The following is a 19,654-nucleotide window of genomic DNA, read 5'->3' as shown; positions in this document are numbered from 1 at the left end:
AAAAAGCAAAAGAAGAGAGGAGGAAATAAGGCTGCAAGACGTTTTGCGTAAGGTTTTCAGTAATCTTGATTTTTTTCACCTTCTAGAATGGATAATATGTCAGGAGAGAAAGATAAAAGATTTCCAAAAGCACTCAGTCATAGATTTTCTGCCATTTTTAATGTCCCCGAAGAGCGAGGTGGTGAAAGTTTCAATCATTCGGAGACTAGCTCAAATAATTTACCAGTATGCAATTCAGATACCGAAACATATGCAAGCACCAATAACCTCATTAACGAAAAAAGTGTTACTCGAAGACCAGTATCCCTGAGACCGGAAAAAGGTGGTGAAACTCCAAATTTGAGAAGGAAACCACCTCCTCCTATGTTTGATGAATTAACCTTGCATACTCAAAAATCAAATGATCGTGATACTGACAATCATGCAAATACCAATGGAGTAATTGATATGATTACCCATTTGGAAAATGAAATTGATAATCTTAAGTTTAATGACGAAAAGTCCTCCAATTATTCAGGAAGCAATTACCTGTCACTTTCAGAAACGTCTACGAAACTCCTACCGGTATCACACCAGTTGCCTTTAGTTGCTCAATCGGGTATTGATAGAGAAATGTCGATTCCTGCGCACTCGTCAACTAGTAATGTCAAACTATCTTTGAATGAGCTACAAAAGTCATCCAACTCGTTACCATATCCTGTAGATATGCCGCTTACATCTACGGATCTGGATTCTGAGAATACTCAAAAGAAACTTGACAAGGATTCGTCGAGCTCAAACTTGCTATCAGAGCATTATGATTCTGCTTCCTCGCAAGACTTTCATGAAGCAACCCCGTTTTCGAAAAGCATCGAGAATTTTTCTTCAGGACAAAATGTACACTATAACAGAAATGCCGATGTATCACCTAATTTAGGTATGACGAGCCAAGATAGTGGTTACAGTTTAAAGCAGAATTCAGTTCCATCTTTGGCTAATCGACTGGATAGCTCACAGATTTTAACAATTCCTCTCAAACCAATTATATCCGCTCCGATTGATAGCTCAATCAAGACGCTGAATTCTATAGATCAAAAAGCGAATATCACAACCAGTCAATTCGGACATAAAAAGTCGGGATCAATTACATCTCTTTGGAGTTCCAATTCATATCGAAGTGTTAATTTGGCAACCCTTAAAAGAACATTGAGTCTTAAGCCCGGTGAAGGTGAACGTTCCCAATATGTCATGACGATTCGCAGGAATTCTGGAACTGCTTTTAATGAAAGCGGGCCATCTAAGTGGAAATTGCCAATTGGGATAGCGCCTTTCGATAAATCATATAGGTATGCTTCAACTAGTGGAAGATCCATGAGATTCTCTGGACCACAGGGCCGGTTGAAGAAATCGAGCGGTGTTGAATTGAAACATGGTCATTTAAAGCCGCGTTTATTAGCGGCCGAAGTCGAGGAAATTGATGACAGTATAGGGGGAAGGAAGTCCAAGCTAGCAAGATCTAATACCGGCCTTAAAAGGCATTATATTAGTACGTCTGCTGCTCTTGGCTCTAGTTCTACATTGAGCAATTCTGAGTCACGTAGTAGTTCACTCAAAAGGACTGGTACGACGAATTCGTTTTCTATGGACTTACAAAGTGTCAAATCTGGGTCTTCTTCAGCCCTTCCAAGTCTTAAAAGAAGTGAATCCGGTTCATCCTCATCTGGAAGCATTTCTGACTCTAATATAGGCGTGAGTCTTTATTACCAGCACCCTGGCTATAAATATGATGATGAAGAAGACGAGGATGAAACAGAAGTCGAATTGATGGACCAAAAGTTATCATCACAAAACGGCTATGAATCTTATGAGGATGGTCCCCGTTTGACGCTTGCAAACCCTGATACGATATCGACGGGAGATAGTGAATAATTTGCTTACATATACAATACAAATAAGTTAAACATAATTTCAAACTGTAGAATGGTATCTCAAATATTATGTCACGTGATTAATAAGGTCGTGTAAATTGTCATATATTGCTAACACGTCGAAAGAATTCACTGTTATGAACAGAGAGAGATTTAGTGTAAATACTGTCCAATAATTGTTATAAGAATTTGGATTCTGTCGACCAAATCCAAGGTTAATTGGTAAGTTTAAATGATAATCATTTATTGCCTTGATGTCGTAAGGCTTTGTAAAACCTCAAGATACTAACATTATAAGATTTCCAATGGCTGATATTGGGTATACTTTGATTTACGAGCCAAACGTGGCTACTAAAACGTCAGTCAGTGAGTTTCGTTCATTGTTGGAAAAAGGCAAGGATGAGACGAAGATTGATGCGATGAAGCGTATCTTGATCACTATTCTCAACGGGGATCCACTTCCGGATCTATTAATGCATATTATAAGATTCGTTATGCCCTCAAAAAATAAGGAATTGAAAAAGCTATTATATTTCTACTGGGAAGTATGTCCGAAATTGGACAGCAATGGAAAAATGAGACAAGAAATGATTCTTGTGTGTAACGCTATTCAAAGAGATTTGCAGCATCCGAATGAATATGTTCGAGGAAATACTCTTCGGTTTTTATGCAAATTGAAAGAACCAGACTTATTAGAGACTTTGGTACCCAATGTTCGACAATGTCTTGAACACCGTCATGCATATGTTAGAAAGAATGCGGTGTTTGCTGTTTATTGCATACATAAACTATCTGAGCATTTAGTGCCGGATGCAGATGAATTGATTTACAAATTTTTATACGAGGAAACTGATTCAGTCTGCAAAAGAAACGCCTTTGTATCACTAGGTGACTTGAATAGGGATGCGGCATTGCACTATGTTCAGGACAATATTACTGTTTTAGAAACGTTGGATTCATTAATTCAATTAGCTTTCATTGAGTTCATTAGGCAAGATTCATACAAAAACCCTTCATTAAAGCCTAAATACACCCAGTTGATCACAGACATCATCGAAAGTTCATCAAATGTTGTTGTTTATGAAGCAGCAACGACACTTACAGTGTTGTCATCTAATACACAATCCATTTTACTAGCCGGTAGTAAATTTGTGGAATTAGCTACAAAGGAGGCTGATAATAATGTGAAGATCATTACTTTAGAAAGAATCAATGAGCTCAATAAGAAGAATCCTGGAGTATTGCAAGATTTGTCTTTAGACATCTTGAGGGTATTATCTTCACAGGATTTAGATGTGAAGAAGAAGGCGCTTGACGTTACTTTACAATTCATTACTAGCAGAAATGTTGAAGATGTTGTTAAATTATTGAAAAAGGAGTTGCAAAGAACCTCTTCACTGAATGAAGATAAAACATCTGAGTACAGGCAATTGTTGATCAATTCAATCCATCAGCTAGCAATCAAATTTGTTGAAGTTGCGGCTAATGTTGTAGACTTATTGCTTGACTCCATTAGTGATTTGAATACTAGTGCTTCGTATGAAGTTATCACTTTTGTCAAAGAGGTAGTTGAAAAATTTCCTGATTTAAGGATTCCTCTTTTAAGCAGATTAATTTCAGCTTTGCCAGATGTAAAGAGCGGTAAAGTCTTTCGAGGATCTCTTTGGATTATTGGGGAATATTGTTTGGAAGAAAAATTGATCCAGGAGTCTTGGAAATATATCAGGTCAAGCGTAGGTGAGGTACCTATTATCGCTAGCGAAAAAAAAGCTATGGAAGAAACTGATAGTGGAGAACTGAATGGAACAAGTGAAGTGGCTACTAAAAAGGGACCGACTATCTTGCCAGATGGCACGTATGCGACTGAAAATGCTTTAACTACAGAGGTACAGGAGATCGATAATCAAGAGAAACCACCTATTAGGAAGCTCATCTTGTCTGGTGACTTTTATTTGGGAGCTGTTTTGTCTTCCACCTTGGTAAAGCTTGTATTGCGGTTGGAACGTCTCAATACACAAGTAAGTCTTTTGAATGCTCTCAAAGCTGAAGCCTTACTAATCATGGTTTCCATCTTAAGAGTTGGAAATAGTCCTTTCGTGACGAAAAAGATTGATGAGGATTCTGGAGACAGAATATTTTCTTGCATAAAATTTTTGACAGACGATGAAGATGCAAAGCTCATCCAATCTGGATTCTTAGATGATACCAGGGATGCTTTTAAAGCACAAATTGCAACTGCTGAAGAAAAAAGGGCAGAAGCTGCTGCGAGAGACTTCCATGAGAACGCTGAACAAGTTGATGATTCTATTGTCTTTAGACAGTTTGACAAAGATAGAACAGCCGCTGTCTCTAAAAATGATGATCTTTCTTTAGCAACAGGAAGCGATTTGAAGAAAGAGGATCTCTCTTCAAGATTAAACAAAATTTTACAACTTACAGGTTTTTCAGACCCGATCTATGCAGAAGCTTATGTCAAGGTTCACCAATTTGATGTTGTGTTGGATGTTTTATTAGTGAACCAAACAACTAACACATTACGTAACCTTTCTGTTGAATTTGCAACTTTGGGTGACTTGAAGGTTGTCGATAAGCCTACTACTGCAAACATAGGACCACACGGATTTTATAAAATTCAAACAACTGTGAAAGTTACTTCAGCCGATACAGGAGTCATTTTTGGGAATATTGTATATGATGGTCAACACTCAGATGAATCAACAATCGTGATATTAAATGATGTTCATGTCGACATAATGGACTATATAAAGCCAGCCTCATGTACGGAAGCTCAATTCCGTAAGATGTGGAATGAATTTGAATGGGAAAACAAAATCACTATTAAATCACAAATGGCGTCTTTGAAAGAATATCTAGAGGAACTTATGCAAGGAACAAACATGAACTGCTTGACTCCTGGGGCAGTTATTGGAGAGGAATGTCAGTTTTTGTCCGCGAACTTGTATTCTAGATCATCATTTGGTGAAGATGCCTTGGCCAATTTGTGTATTGAGAAGCAAGATGATGGTCCTATAATAGGTCATGTGAGAATAAGATCTAAAGGACAAGGCTTGGCATTATCTCTAGGTGACAGAGTCGCTTCTATTTCTAGGAAGGCAAGGAACGTAGAGATTAAGAACGTATAGCCGATCAGGCTGATACTTTAAAAATTATGTACACCTATTTTACAAATATGAAAGGTAATACAAATATTGAAATAGACAACCGGTCTAGAACTTATCTTTACTTTATATCTATTCCGTCTGTAGTATAGATTTTGAATAAATATAGTTGAGTGCTTGAGAAAATTTCTTTTCAGTTTTCTTCTCCTTTTCAGGACTTATTTGAAAGAGGTTAGGGTCACAAGCCATGCCTAGTATCTTTTCTTGTGTAATGTTATCCACTTTATCGGCATCTAAACTTATAATAGCATTTAAAGAACCAAGCAATGAATAGAAGTCACCTTTAATTTGTATTAGTTGCAAATCAATTTGCCCATTATAACCATAACTTTCTGAAGAATCAAATTCTATTCCATTTTGTGCCTCTAATGCATGATGAATTCTAGATTGGCATTTCAGTGATACTATTAAAGTTAATGAATAATTATTTGACTTTAATGTATATAATTCGTTGTTGATTATACGATTTATTTTTGCCAGCAATAGGAAAGCAATGTAGACTGCAGCTTTTGAAACTAATAATGTATCTCCCGAGATAGTAAGAATCCTTTCTATTGTTCCTACGATCGCTTTTGAAATCTTGAAATTGACAACACCAAAAGATTGGTTTAAAATTTTGGTGAAATCCACATCTTGACATTCGAAGTACTCTGCTTCCGTCAAACCTAAGACAATATTTAAGGTCCCGTGCTTTTTTCTGTTATCCTTTATCTGCCTTTGGCCAATTCTATTCAAAGTATTAAGCACTTTACTATCTTCTGGAACATCCATCTGGTCTAACCTGGTGGGATTATCTCTCAAAAAGTCATCTTTCGGTATATAGCTAGGTGATTGAGAAAACTCTCGTCTCCTTTTTCTAGTTGCCTCCATTGGACCTTTCTTAAGACCATGAGCAGGCATTGTGTAAACTCAAGCAAGAAACTTAGTTGTGAATGTCATAATGCGTTTGTTATAGTAAGTGCATTGACCGAATATTTTGTGTAACATACTTGGCATCTCAGCATTGAAATTTTTTGAATATCTAAAGTTCATCAAGAGAGAATATATTGGATCTTTTAAACGTAGCAATAACAATGTCGAAAAAGGAAAAGTCTTCTAAGAGTGAAGACACAGAAGACAACTATGATAAGCGCATGGCTGCAGTATTACCCTTTGCTCGCCCATTAGCATCCAAAAAGTTGAACAAGAAGGTATTGAAGACGGTTAAGAAAGCATCTAAAGCTAAGCATGTCAAAAGAGGAGTCAAAGAAGTTGTTAAAGCATTACGTAAAGGGGAGAAGGGACTTGTGATAATTGCGGGAGATATTTCGCCTCCTGACGTGATCTCACATATACCAGTCTTGTGCGAGGACTCCTCCGTACCTTACCTTTTTATTCCATCTAAGGAAGATTTGGGGTCTGCTGGTGCTACTAAAAGACCAACATCATGCGTCATGATAACACCTGGAGGAGGAAAGTCACAAAAAAATGCAGATAAAGTTACTGAATACAGAGAGACATTCGACGACGTTGTTAAAGAAATATCTACCATCGAATAGTGATATTTTTGGTGTTCAGAGTTTTTCAAGTGACAGCTTGAAGTATTTGATTGAGGCTCGGTCTCTTCTACACTATTTAGGAACTGTATGAGATTATTACGATCCATTTGTATAATTCGGTTATGGCTACAAAGCTTTGTGTATTTGACATTAAATAGAGTTGTCAGAAAAACCCATAAGTAGACTAATTTATGTATGCCTTTGAACTACTTTGTTAAGAAGAAATCTTAATGTCATTCTTCGAAAATAGCAAGTGATAAAGAAAGTGAACTTTAAATTTTCAATTTACGCTTTAAACTAAACTACTCAGAGGAAAATGGGTGCAAAGATTTGTCGCTCCTATATACTTTTTTTTTTTTTGTTTCTCTTATTTTCATTTTCGCGTGAATTTACTAATATCAAGGTAGGAAGGACTTTAATAACATACCCATCATGTCATCGGCCAGTCACAATGAAGAAGTCGACTGTGTAACAGCTGTTGATTATGTTAATACTCAGTCACAGCTAGAGAAAGAAGCGATTGAAATGATGCCATACGATCCGAAGGAATGTACGTTCACTAAAGGGCCTACAAGACAACCAGTATTTGCTTGCTTGACGTGTTCAAGGTTGAATGATGACAACCCAGTAGGCGTCTGTTACTCCTGCTCCATTCAATGTCATTCGACGCATGATATTGTTGAATTGTTTGCCAAAAGAGACTTTGTGTGTGATTGTGGAACAACTAGAATGGCGAAGACAACTAATGGAGCATGTAAATTAAGAATAAGAGAACAGGAGTCCAATAGCTCAATAAGACCTAGAACTGGGTCATTTGATGCTCCAACCCATTGGAAACATGAGTTAGAGCATGCGGCTGAAGACATACCATCTTCGTCTAATATTTATACGCAGAATTTTGAAGGCTTGTTTTGCTCCTGTCTGAAGCCATATAACCATCTAGAAGAGACTGGTACCATGATCCAATGCTTCTTTGGATTTGAATGTGGTGAAGAATGGTATCATGATAGGTGTATTCTTGGATACGGTCCTGATATAACTAAAGAGTCTTCTTCAAGTGGAAACTTACTAGAAAAGTTATCACCACCAGGGGACGATGCTGAAACTGACAATCAGACTCAAGTAGGATCTAAAACAACTGATGAATCAGTTTTCGGATTTCCTGATACAAATGACTTTGATCTGTTCGTTTGTTGGAAGTGCACAAAGGCTTTTCCAGATATTTTTAAAATATTGTGTGACGATAAAGATATCACATTATGTATTTTGCCCCATTTTGACTATGTGTCGTCAATTGATGACTGGAAGGCTAAATATAAATTCTTCATTAACGAAATAGAGAGTACTGATGAGCATAAGTCCAAAAAATTGAAGGTGGATGACAAGAAAGTAACACCTTACTCAGTCTTTTTCAAACCAAATTTTAAGAATAAATTACTAGAATTAAGATCCAGTTTATCTAAGTCTTCAAAATTGCATGAATTTCTTTTAAATTATGAGTTTTTGTACAAGGAGGATCCTATCTTCATGGAACCCGAAGAATTTGACGACGAATCATCAAATACTTCCTTGTTACAGCTAGGATCCAATGCTTTGCTGAGCTTACCGAGAGAAAAAGCGATAGAAGGTTTACAAGCCTACGATAAAATGAGAACCAAATTGAGGGACTTTTTCAAACCTTTTGCGGAAGAAGGTAGGGTAGTAACTGAAGAAGAAGTAAGAAATTTCTTTAGTGACGTGAAAGAGAATGCAGACGAATAATGAAATAATGATCATGGAGTATACTTTAAATTAAATTATGTACATATAAAAAAAATTGAGACTGTAACTCTTCAAAAGACTAGTAATTACATATTTCGAATTGGATTACTTTTTCTTTCCCTTTTTCTTTTGATCTAATTTTGCAAATTCATCTTTCCACACATCGTTGAATTTCTTTGAATCTGCATTGGGAAATATTGTATCAAAAACTTCCTGGTACCACTCGACCGGAACAAACTTCACACCCTCTTTTACCTCTTGGGGAATTTCTTCTAACTCGTTCTCTATATCCTTGGGGAATATGATAGTATCACATCCATACCTCTTTGCACCAAGAATCTTTTCCCTCAAGCCACCAACAGGTAACACTCTACCAGTAACAGTTATTTCACCAGTCATGGCTACAGTCGGAGGTAATGATTCATTGATGGCCAAAGAAATCAAAGACGAAGTGAAAGATATACCGGCAGATGGTCCATCCTTGGGAATTGCACCATCCGGACAATGAACATGAATGTCAGCAGCTTCGAAAAACCTATTCTCTGGGAACTGTTTTGCCAAATACAGCTTAGAAAACGAGTAGGCTATGGAAGCAGATTCCTTCATCACATCTTTCAAACTTCCCGTAATATGGATATTCGGATGACCAGAACCTGAGCTAATTGGGTGGGTCAAAATTGATTCTATGTAAAGGGCATCTCCATTACCAGAGGTACTGTATGAAAGCCCAGTAGCAACACCGGGTGGCGGATAATCATAAACTCTATCTCTGGTATATATTTCAGGTCCAACATAATCTTTCAAAATTTCCGGAATGATTTCCAATTTAATATCACTTGGAATTTTCAACTTTAATGGCTCTTCAGCACCGTCTTCTTCTTTCTGCTCAGTTTTATTGACTTCTATTGAATCTTCTTTCTCTCCAATTGCTATGTCTTTGCGGTGGGACTGCTTACCTTCTTGTATGTCAGACTGTGTATCCGACTTTTCAGCCTGGTTCTCGCCGTCGTCCTTCATCACAGAGCGATTACTTTCTTCATTACCCTCGACTGCATCCGTGCTGGATGTTAGCTTTTGAGAACTTTTCGTTTGCTCTGCTTTGTCGTACTCTGTACCTTCAACCTGTTCCACAATCTTTAACGAAGCCTTGCTGAAAATCCTAGTTATTAGCTTCTTCACATTTCTTAATCCACTTTCCCTGCAGTACTTTTCAATAAGTCTAGATATTGTCTCATTCGGAATCGATACATGTTTTTCTTCAAGTCCTGCCTTCTTTGCTGCTTCGGGGATCAAATGCCTTTTTGCTATTTCAATTTTCTCGTTATTCGTATAGCCCGATACATCAATAATCTCCATACGGTCTCTTAATGGAGCCGGAATATTCCCCAAATAATTTGCGGTACAAACAAATAATACCTTTGATAGATCGACCTTTACATCAATATAATTGTCGACAAAAGAGTTGTTTTGCTCAGGATCTAAGATCTCCAAGAACGCAGATGCTGCTCCTCCTCCACGACTCAAGTCTAATTTGTCTATTTCATCGATCAACATTAAAGGATTACTCGTCTTCGCTTGCTTCAATGCAAAGATGATCCGGCCGGGAATAGAGCCAACGTAAGTTCTTCTGTGTCCTTTGACTTCGTGGACATCCTGAATACCGCCCATTGCAATCCTAACATACCTACGATCTAAAGCTTCTGCGATAGATTTTGCTATAGAAGTCTTACCTGTTCCAGGGGGACCACTCAAACACAATATCTTACCATCTACTTTACCTGAAACTCGTCCCATAGAAATAAATTCTAAGATTCGTTCCTTGACATCTTTAAGTCCATAGTGATCTCTGTCCAAAATTTTTCGGGCTTCCTTAATTACAAAGCGATCTTTAGAGAAAATTCCCCAAGGAATCGATGTTAACCAATCGAGATACCTCTCACTGACACCAAGTTCACTTGAATGTTCATTCTGGCTCTCCATTTTGGCTTTCTCTGCATTATATGCTTCCATTGCCTCCTCTGTTAACTTTAAATGCTTGAGACGTTCGTCAAACTTTGATGTCTTTTTATCCTCCGCATCAACAATTCCCGCACGTTTTTGTAGCTCTTTTATAAATTCCTTTATAAATAAACGAGTTTGGTATTCATCAGCCTTCGTACTAAGATTGTGGATCGTATTTTCTTTTATGAGACTTGCCTTAAGCTCTACTTTCAAAAGCTCTAAAGCTTTTGATAGTCTCTTTTCAACATTTAGAGCTTCAAGAATTTCTTGAATCTTCTTCGGATCTCCATGAATAGTAGAACCAACAAAGTCAGCAAATTTCGACGGGTTATTGACAAGTTCAGTTCCTTCTTTTATTTGTAGCTTTTCGAGAGGGTTCTTTCCACCCATTTTACTCAACAAAGCCTTCAAAGACTCAATCAAAGATTTAATATTGGGTGATGACTTGTCAAACGGCTCATCTTTTACTGGTTTTACTGTTGCACATGAAACCTTTAAATTCTTCAAATAAGAGGTTGGAAAGCTGCTGGTAAATTTCTCACCTTTAGACAACTTTTCGCCTCCAGGAGTTGACAATTCCTCTAATTTACACCTTTCCAAGGGATAACCCAAAACATTAAAAACACCAGGCCTCGGTGTCGTATGTCTAATTATTTGACAGTGTACACCTATGTCATAAACCGAGCTTTTACTCTTCACAATGTCAGTATCTGCTTCACTCTGATCCCTAACGTGAAATAAAACGAAATAAGGCTCCCTTTTATCGATGATTGTATAAATTGATCTAATAACTTCAGGATCCGTGATATTAATTGCAAAGGGTCTACCTGGTAGGGGTGGTCTATCCTTCATCGGAATAGCTAATAAAGGTGGATATAATCCTGTCTCGGGATCAAGACCAGGCAGCAGATCGCCAGATTCGCCATCGCCATTGTTGTTGCCACTCGGAGGCGCACTGGCACCTCCATTTGATGCTGATGAAGTGGCGCCACCCTTTATTCCAGAAGAAACGCCTTCTTTGGTATTGTTTTCATTGATCTCTTGAGGTGTCTTTTTTTCCTCGTTCTGTTCGCCATTCTCAGTTTCCTTCTTATCATCTGCCTCTGGTTTATCATTTTCGGGCAGTTCTTCTATCTCCGTTGAAGGGTCTTTAGAAGGGGGCGTATCTTTGAGCATAATTTCAAAGGAAGGCATACTATCAGTTCTGTCATAAATGCCTGATATATACGCTCTAGCTTCATTAACACTCGTTGGCATTTTAGAGTCAACTACCGAAGTAGCGTACCTCAATCCTATCCGAGATGACCTGACGCATCCTTTGTTGATACAGCTGATGCAAGCTCTAAGTATTGTCATGATCAACCTCTTAGGTGTATTATCTATAATGTTAGAGTATCAATACTAGTTCAACTTTATTACACTAGGCTATTTAGTAATCGTCCTTATATTTCAACGTTCGGTGATCTAACTTGAATAAAGTGATCACGTGACAATACTGATGAAGTCATCCAAGTGGAATACTAGAGAAGGTAATCGAAGTGAAATGATATGACAAAATTAGTTAGAGTACTTTGTTGCATTATTCCTTCCTTTCATTGTCATTGGTCTTTAGAGTTTTTATCATTGAAATTCGAATCTAGATAATATTTAGCGGAATTCATGTCCTCATCTTCGATATTTGTAGTGGAGTCGCTCTGTTTTCCTGTGGACAAGTGAGTAGTCTCAGCTTTCCATAGTTGTAACTTTTTTCTCTTTCTCTTCGTTTTAGCTTTATCATTCAGCACTTCTGTCTGAAATGAAGAATTAGCACTCACAAATGAATCTTTTTCAGTCGCAAAAGATCCAGATATAGATCTTTGTTCTTTGAATGAGTTTTCAATGTCCTGAAGAACGTCTTTGCTGGTCCTTGTCGGGCTAAATTCTGGCGATGGAGAGCGAGAAACAGGAGAGTTTTCAAAATTTGCTATAAATGAAGAGTTTGGTTTTTGGTTCGTGCCTATGCTTTCCTCTCTTCTATCAGGAGTATGTGGAGTATTCTCTTTATTCTCCTTCGAGGGAACTGATTGCAAACTTTCAACCCTCTTCCGAATCGTATTGTAATTCGTGTACTCTTTTTTCTTATGTATAGGATATACAATTTTTCGGGATGATCTGACGGGAGTGAGGATGTCATCATCCTTGCCAGTGCTGAAAATTGTTTTCATCAATGAATTCATGACAGGGGACTCAAAACTCTTGGTTTCTTCTTTATCTCCGGGCTTTAAGTGCATCCCAATAGCATTTGTTGTGAAATTAGGAGTCTTGAATCCTGGGACGCTTACGTCTGGTTGTAAAGCGTTCGATAATGAGGCAATTGATGATTTGGGACGACTTTTAATATCTTGCTTTAATTTTTTAATCTCTTGTCTTAATGCTTCGTGCTTTGAATTATATAGTAACTCCTTTGACGCAAAATTTTGCTTTAGCTTATTCATCCTCAATTCATATTCAGCTGTTTTTTTGTACAATATGCTCTCTGCTTCGTCGATATCAAGCTTTGATTTTGTTCTGTGATTTGCTTTTTGAGAGAGAGCTAATACTTTTAGTACAGCCAATCTTATAAGACTCTTTCGCTTATCATTTTCAAACTCTATTTGCCTGATTTCTTCCTTCGTCTTATAATATTTTCTAATAAGAATTGGGTCTGACATCGCCAATACCAAGTACAATCATCTTTCGATAAAATGTCTGTTTACCTCATATTTTGTACAATATTAACGTGTTTGTGGCTCCTAACCGTGTAAAATAAAAGTATATCATAAGTTGACCTTTCGGTTTTTTTAAACTCGTTTATTGCGTATAGAATGAATACGACAGCAGGTGAGGCCCTTAATTCTAATATATACAGAGCCTGTAATGGTGAATACAAAAGAGGAGTTATACTAAATAGAGGGAAGCTTGTAAATTCATCTTCTCACAGAGTAAAAATAAGAGGTCAAAAGATTGATCTAGTAATAAACAAAGATGCTGAAGATATAGATGCCATATTTCAAAGTCGAGGCATTTGTATACCACCTGATGAAATTCTTGACTCGATAAAGACCTCCAATATAAAAATTCCCATGAAGTTCAGAGACGAGTTTGCCGACGATGTGCAGCTTCCATCCTCAGACTTACTAAAAGTCTTACACTATTATGCGAGCAAAAAAATTGGATCTAGACCAGAAAATCGTCGCTTCACAAAGTTTCTTGATGAATCAGCATTACTAGGTCTTGGTATGATGGTAGAGCGATACGTCGAGGACCTAGTGAGTGAGCATGCAGCAAATATATACTTGACAACAGCAGAAGGAGACAGTCAGGATAATATAGAAGAACCATCCAGCCATTCAGATTCGGATGTGACCTCGATCATGGGATCCGATATACTATCGGACAATGATTGATTAGTTGATTATATTTATTATTATATATAAAAATTCTATTTTAGCTTAAAAGATAAATGACATCATTTCGCTAGCTTTTGGTTGTTTGTTGTACCTCTGGAGTATCGCGAGCTTCTTTTTCATTTGTAACCCTTTTTTGGTGCTTTGCTTCCTTTCCCTCGTCTTTTTGAGATGTTTCAATGCCAAAGACACGATAAAGAAGTTCATGTGTGTCCTTTTTATTGACCATTAAATTAACGTTAGTCTTTCCTTTCCACAAAGGAAGAAATAAGTCTTCCAAGTTATCGCCTGGTCTTTTCACAGTTACAAACACGCATCCTTCTGATACTTGACTAAGGTTTTCGGAGAACCCTGGATCAATCCCAGCTTCCTTTATTGCTTCAACCTTTGGAAATGCCTCTTGAAATAAGAATTTCAACAACTCCATGTTACAACTTAGTCTTCTTTTTGTTCCTAAATATGGTTTTATGGTATGCAATGATTCATTTTGAACCCTCCAAGGACATTCACCAGAATCATTTCTTTGGGCAACAAATAATTTAATACCCGCATGAATTATCTTCAATTTTTGTTCTTCTATTGACAATAGTTCCTTGATAATCGGAGAAACATAGTATATTGTTCTTAAGGGTTCGCCTGTTGCGTTTCTAACTAAGATGGAATCACGAGCAAAGCCATCGTCGAAATCATAGAAGGGCCAACACTTTGCAATTTGAGGGTGTTCGGGATTAATAAAAATAAAAGGTTCCTCATTTGCATCTCTTGGCAATTTTTCTTTCTTATTTATTTGTCCATTGGACTCATCTTTAGTTCTGATTTCTTCGGTCTTACGTCTTTTAGATGAGTCTTCCTGCTCCTTCTCAGACGGTCTCTTTGCTCCCTCGGGATCTGTTTTTTCTAAAACAGCAATGAAAAATCCACCAGTATTTTGCAAATGAGGGTATACTCTAATACATCTATCTAAAGCGAAATCTGTTCTCTCTTCTTCATTTGGAGGAAATACACTCTCAGGTACATCCTCGGCACCTCTCTCTCTAAGTTCCATATCTTTTCCGTACACTTTCCAGTAACTGATCCCATTGCGCCTCACTAGACCCGGGAGATCGTTACTGCAGTCCACAAGTTTAATCTGTTTTCCCCATTTTCTTAATGCTGAAGCAACTACTGCCTCATTTTCAACGGGAGATAGAGAACAAGTTGAATAAACTAGTCTGCCACCTTTCTTCAATAATTGTAAACCTCGATTCAAAATATTGAGCTGTAGAGAATGTAATCCTAGAGCATTTCCAATAGTAAAGTCTCTCCAGACGTTAATATTTTTTCTCATAGTTCCGTCACCAGAGCATGGAACGTCACATAGAATTCTATCAAATTTCAAAAATTCATTTGCATTGTTAAGTTTAATTCTTGGAAACAATTGAGCATCATGGTTTACGACAATGAAATTTGGGGAGTTCAACCTTTTCACTTGATGCACTAACATATGAGATCTCTTATAATCAGAATCGTTTGCAAGGACAAAGCCGGTTGGCAAATTTTTCTCCTCGTCTGCATGCAATGCTTCAACCAATTGCGCCGTCTTTGATCCTGGGGCTGCGCACATATCTAGAACATAGTGATGAGGTTGGATATTCATTAATAATGGAGGTATCATTGATACAGCTTCTTGACGTGAAATGTTACCTACCTCTGTCTCGATAACAAGAAAACGTTGCGTTTTAGCAAACTGCTCATTTTTTCTAATGACAGCCTTCGAAACGTTCAACTGCCATCCTAACTGATTTGGGTAATAAGCCAAGTTTTTTGGAGTAAGTTTTACACCTTCAAATTCTGCATCTTCAAGCTTCTTCACATGATTTTCAATAAAATTGTCCTTAATTTCTGCAGCATGAGATCTTGAGCCAGTGATTCTAAACGTTAACGGTAAAGCCTCTTGACAGTGTTTTTTAAAATCTGCCCATTCTTCTTCAGGAACAATTTCCATTGCCTTATAGTATTTCTCCCACCTTTCATTTTCCTTCACAGTTTCTGTCCAATTCTCTCTGTTAGCTCCTCGACTTCCAAACCCTTTCTTGTCCGTGTTCTTTCCTTTTCTGAAATTCCTCTTTCCCATCTTGTAAATAAATTTTAACAGCGATCGAATAAGAGCCATGTAATGCTATTAAATTATTTTTCATTAGGTTCTGCAGACACTGCAGTCAAACCAAATTTTTTTTTTCAGAGAAGAGGTATAAAGATGTGAATCTGGGCTCGCAATTTCAACTTTTAACCTTCAACCTAATAAGGGTGATATTATCTGGTAGAAAATCTTCATGGCTATATATAATACTAGTTAGCATACTACAGATTTATTGAGATACTACTCGGCTGAAAACTTCAAAGAATATTTTTATCATTACTTATAAACTTAGCTTCATTATACAATATATTTCTTTATATACAGATATACTTCTTTCAAAGACAGAAATTGGTTCAACTTTACTTTTGTAAGAATTGCATCTTCGTAACACAAATTAAGAACTGAATATTTTCGCTTATGATATAACTTGTCCACTCGTTTTTTTACTTCTCTTCAAAAGAATCATTCCTTAAAATAAAGGGTTTTTTCAAAAGTAGCCATCATTAGAGTCGCTGTTTCCGATTCCAGCAGTCAATGTATCAATATCTTGGTCGTTATTAGTTATCTGCTTGGTTAATTCGTCGATATTTTGATGTGATGTGATTGCACCATCATTTGCCTCGCTTATGAAATCATCGTATGTGTAATCTTCCTCTTTCTGTTCTGAAACTCCAGTATCAGCATCATTTTTGGTCGAGTCTCCTTCCTGTTTAATTTTTATCTCACTTTCATTATCATAATGTTCGAAAAAAGGATCTGGAGAGCCAATAGAACTTGTCAGAGAATTGTTAGATCCAACAGCGCTATTTACGTTAGTAGCAGACGTCGAATCAAGTTCTTGATGCTCGATTTCTTGATGTTCGTTTTCATTACCGTAGTCATTTGCCTGATTATTTGAAGCATTATTCCCTTCGTTCATAGGAGAAGTTGACAGAGACAGCTGCAGGTTGGATGCAACTTGACTGTCGGGTATGTCAGCTGCTGGCTGTTTTGATCTCTTGGATGACCTTGATTCTCCTCTTTCTTGCTTCAAAGCTTGTTGTTCTCTATATTTTGCCAAATATATCTTTAAGACTTCTGCATAGTTCTCAAATCCTAGATCATGCATAGAATACAAGATATCTTCTCCATTTATGGTCTTTCGCTTCTCACGAAGACATTTGTCACTAGCTTCACTCGTAATGAACGAAATATATTCTGATACACACTCTTGCATGCATTCCTTAGCATCCTTAGAAACCTTGGCAGTCGAGGGAAGTGTATTCTTCATGAGTCTTGCAACATTTGCAATCGGCAACCAACGATCTTGTTCCCTTAGCTCGACGTCCTGGGGATTTATATTACTTGCTTCCATCTTCTTTATCTCTTATCTTGCTCAGTCAGTCTATTTGAAAATAAACAGGAATGATCTTTATAAGTTCACAATTTTCAACCCAATCCAATAATGTAATTTGTTTACTTAATGATTACGTTCAGCTAGTTGATTAATGGCTCTTTGGTTATGCTGATATTCTCGACCTCTACCAGAAAAATTAGTTATAGAACGGTTCGATAGTTACTCACACTAATGCGTAAATTCAGGTATTAAATATCCGAGCAGTACGAAAGTGGACCTAGCCAGAGCGATTCAGTAAAGAGTATTATGTTGATCAAGTGGACATTTATGAGACCTGATGATATTGTAGCTGAGCCGAAGAGTGACGGTGAAAGAGATGATGTTGAAGCTGCGCCATCAGGAGCATCATTTTTGATATTGGTACAAGCATTTAGTAAACTAGGTACTTTTGCGTTAAATCAATTACTTCTACGTCACATTTCGCCAAAAGTGCTTGGTCTTACATCTTATTTGAGCTTTTTGCAATCCTCTATTCTATTTTTTAGTAGAGAAGGAGAAAGGTTGGCAATACAAAGGACAGAAGATACTATATCTGTGGGGGAAAGACATAATATTACTTCCCTCAATTCTCGAGGCCAAGACGCTTCTGCTGCCATAATTCAAAGTATAGCCAATTTTGGATTTATTCCGTCTTTTATTGGGCTTCCTGTGGCTTCATTGGTTTGTTACTGGCAGAGTCAACACCCATTTCATGAGGATGTACATATGAGAAAATGTTATCAGATATCGTTAGTATTAGTCTTCGTCCTGATAGGAATTGAATTGTCCTCGGAGTCTTTGTATGCCATCAGTCAGTATCACCTTGAATTTAAAAAACGCTCAAAATTTGAAAGCGTTAGTGTCGTTCTGAGGTTTATGGCGATATGTTTCACTATCTTTGCGATACGATGGTTGTGGCATGAGTCGGTGTATTTCGAAGGGCTCTGTGTTTGTGCTCTTACATTTGGCCAACTCGTGTACTCTTTGTCCTTGACGTTGTGCTACTACTGGGACTACAGTAAAGAAGCAAACAAAAACTTCGCTTTACGCATTAAGGGAATCATTAAAAAGAAAGGTTCAGGCTATTATTATTTTAATCCAAATGTGTTGGCGATTTGGAAAAGCATTTTCATTCAGCTAGTCTTCAAACAGTTATTAACGGAAGGTGATAAGTTAGTGATTGCAAGGCTTTGCTCCATTGAAGACCAAGGTGTTTATTCCCTAGTATCAAACTATGGCTCGATGGTAGCTAGAATAGCGTTTTTACCTATAGAAGAAACTTTCAGGTTATCACTTACAAAGTTATTGCTCCAAAGAAACAAATCTAACGTTTCGCAATCCTTTAAGTGGTTGCTGTATCTTTGCATATTTTACGTCAACCTCACTGTATTAATTATATTGGGAGGATATCAAAATGCATCTTACTTGCTTCGGCTTGTTTTAGGAGGAAACAGCTCCATGTGGCTGGATACTAACGTATTTGATGTGCTTCCGCGGTATGTTTTATATATACCTTTTTTGGCATTCAATGGTATATTCGAAGCTTTCTTTAGTAGTGTCGCTAGTTCTAAAGACATTCGAGCCTTTTCCATTTATATGTCCATTCTGAGCATTTTTGTTATGGGATTACTGTATCTTTTGATAGAGGTTTACTCGATGGGTCTGACGGGCATGATCTTTGCTAATGCAATTAACATGACACTCAGAATACTCTACTGTAGCCATTTCATTAAAAGATTTTTCTCAGAACATAAAATATTCATCAGCGAAAGTAAATGTCTTCTTCGTTTGAAATATTCAATCACCATGGCTTGCATCATAGCATGTCTACAATATAGATGGCTAAACACCCGTTCTGAGAGTCTCTTAGATGTGATGGTGAGTGCATTACTTTGTCTTCTTTATCTCTCAATTATCCTCTACTCCGAGAAGGATACCTTGAGTACCACGTCATTAACTCTCAAACATTTAAGTATTTTTAAGAAAGGGAAAAAGGACTGAGTAGCTAAATTTAACAGACATCATTTCTACTAGAATGTAGGACTAATTATGCTGTTTATCAACGATAAATGTGACCAAAAAATTTATCGGAGTCGTCACACTTGATTACTTCAATCCCCTACCAAAGCCAGAGAAATGCCATCCGTTTCGCCTCCACCACGGGCAACCTACTGTGCTGAATTGCTTCCCTCCAGTGATTTTGCTGCTCATTGCCTGTACACGAAGAGCTGATTACTCAAGCTTCCGTTATACGGACCGCGGGGATCGAACCGGACACTTCATCTGTAATAGAGGCCCGAAATAACACAGGCAGTGCGCTTCTGCCATAAGCCATCACAGCAAAAAATG

The 19,654-nt window shown here is 37.4% G+C and overlaps 11 protein-coding genes across 11 annotated transcripts; 6 read left to right on the top strand and 5 right to left on the bottom strand.

Annotated features, from left to right (window-relative positions):
- Positions 1-87: 87 nt before the first annotated feature.
- PRCAT00001728001 (uncharacterized protein) lies at positions 88-1,908 on the top strand (the record flags this gene model as incomplete). Its single annotated transcript, XM_062951540.1, has 1 exon — positions 88-1,908. One exon carries the CDS (start codon positions 88-90, stop codon positions 1,906-1,908), a length of 1,821 nt encoding a protein of 606 aa, XP_062808533.1.
- Positions 1,909-2,212: 304 nt separating this feature from the next.
- On the top strand, positions 2,213-5,050 carry SEC26 (coatomer subunit beta; the record flags this gene model as incomplete). The annotated part of the gene is made up of 1 exon (XM_062951539.1): positions 2,213-5,050. One exon carries the CDS (start codon positions 2,213-2,215, stop codon positions 5,048-5,050), a length of 2,838 nt encoding a protein of 945 aa, XP_062808532.1.
- Positions 5,051-5,158: 108 nt separating this feature from the next.
- On the bottom strand, positions 5,159-5,986 carry PRCAT00001726001 (uncharacterized protein; the record flags this gene model as incomplete). The annotated part of the gene is made up of 1 exon (XM_062951538.1): positions 5,159-5,986. The coding sequence occupies one exon, from the start codon at positions 5,984-5,986 to the stop codon at positions 5,159-5,161; it is 828 nt and encodes a 275-aa protein (XP_062808531.1).
- A 173-nt stretch (positions 5,987-6,159) lies between these two features.
- On the top strand, positions 6,160-6,624 carry NHP2 (snoRNA-binding protein; the record flags this gene model as incomplete). The annotated part of the gene is made up of 1 exon (XM_062951537.1): positions 6,160-6,624. One exon carries the CDS (start codon positions 6,160-6,162, stop codon positions 6,622-6,624), a length of 465 nt encoding a protein of 154 aa, XP_062808530.1.
- Positions 6,625-7,056: 432 nt separating this feature from the next.
- PRCAT00001724001 (uncharacterized protein) lies at positions 7,057-8,385 on the top strand (the record flags this gene model as incomplete). Its single annotated transcript, XM_062951536.1, has 1 exon — positions 7,057-8,385. The coding sequence occupies one exon, from the start codon at positions 7,057-7,059 to the stop codon at positions 8,383-8,385; it is 1,329 nt and encodes a 442-aa protein (XP_062808529.1).
- Positions 8,386-8,490: 105 nt separating this feature from the next.
- PIM1 (ATP-dependent Lon protease) lies at positions 8,491-11,742 on the bottom strand (the record flags this gene model as incomplete). Its single annotated transcript, XM_062951535.1, has 1 exon — positions 8,491-11,742. The coding sequence occupies one exon, from the start codon at positions 11,740-11,742 to the stop codon at positions 8,491-8,493; it is 3,252 nt and encodes a 1,083-aa protein (XP_062808528.1).
- A 242-nt stretch (positions 11,743-11,984) lies between these two features.
- Positions 11,985-13,076, bottom strand: PRCAT00001722001 (uncharacterized protein; the record flags this gene model as incomplete). Its single annotated transcript, XM_062951534.1, has 1 exon — positions 11,985-13,076. One exon carries the CDS (start codon positions 13,074-13,076, stop codon positions 11,985-11,987), a length of 1,092 nt encoding a protein of 363 aa, XP_062808527.1.
- A 153-nt stretch (positions 13,077-13,229) lies between these two features.
- On the top strand, positions 13,230-13,811 carry PRCAT00001721001 (uncharacterized protein; the record flags this gene model as incomplete). The annotated part of the gene is made up of 1 exon (XM_062951533.1): positions 13,230-13,811. The coding sequence occupies one exon, from the start codon at positions 13,230-13,232 to the stop codon at positions 13,809-13,811; it is 582 nt and encodes a 193-aa protein (XP_062808526.1).
- A 70-nt stretch (positions 13,812-13,881) lies between these two features.
- PRCAT00001720001 (tRNA (cytosine-5-)-methyltransferase) lies at positions 13,882-15,924 on the bottom strand (the record flags this gene model as incomplete). The annotated part of the gene is made up of 1 exon (XM_062951531.1): positions 13,882-15,924. The coding sequence occupies one exon, from the start codon at positions 15,922-15,924 to the stop codon at positions 13,882-13,884; it is 2,043 nt and encodes a 680-aa protein (XP_062808525.1).
- A 493-nt stretch (positions 15,925-16,417) lies between these two features.
- HAP31 (Hap31p) lies at positions 16,418-17,284 on the bottom strand (the record flags this gene model as incomplete). Its single annotated transcript, XM_062951530.1, has 1 exon — positions 16,418-17,284. The coding sequence occupies one exon, from the start codon at positions 17,282-17,284 to the stop codon at positions 16,418-16,420; it is 867 nt and encodes a 288-aa protein (XP_062808524.1).
- A 288-nt stretch (positions 17,285-17,572) lies between these two features.
- Positions 17,573-19,306, top strand: PRCAT00001718001 (glycolipid translocation protein; the record flags this gene model as incomplete). Its single annotated transcript, XM_062951529.1, has 1 exon — positions 17,573-19,306. The coding sequence occupies one exon, from the start codon at positions 17,573-17,575 to the stop codon at positions 19,304-19,306; it is 1,734 nt and encodes a 577-aa protein (XP_062808523.1).
- Between the last annotated feature and the right edge of the window lie 348 nt (positions 19,307-19,654).

Source organism: Priceomyces carsonii (assembly GCF_900007245.1).
Source record: "Priceomyces carsonii strain CBS4050 genome assembly, scaffold: Debaryomyces_carsonii_scaffold_2, whole genome shotgun sequence".
In the NCBI taxonomy this organism is placed as follows: domain Eukaryota; kingdom Fungi; phylum Ascomycota; class Pichiomycetes; order Serinales; family Debaryomycetaceae; genus Priceomyces; species Priceomyces carsonii.
This window is presented reverse-complemented; position numbering and strand designations above follow the sequence as displayed.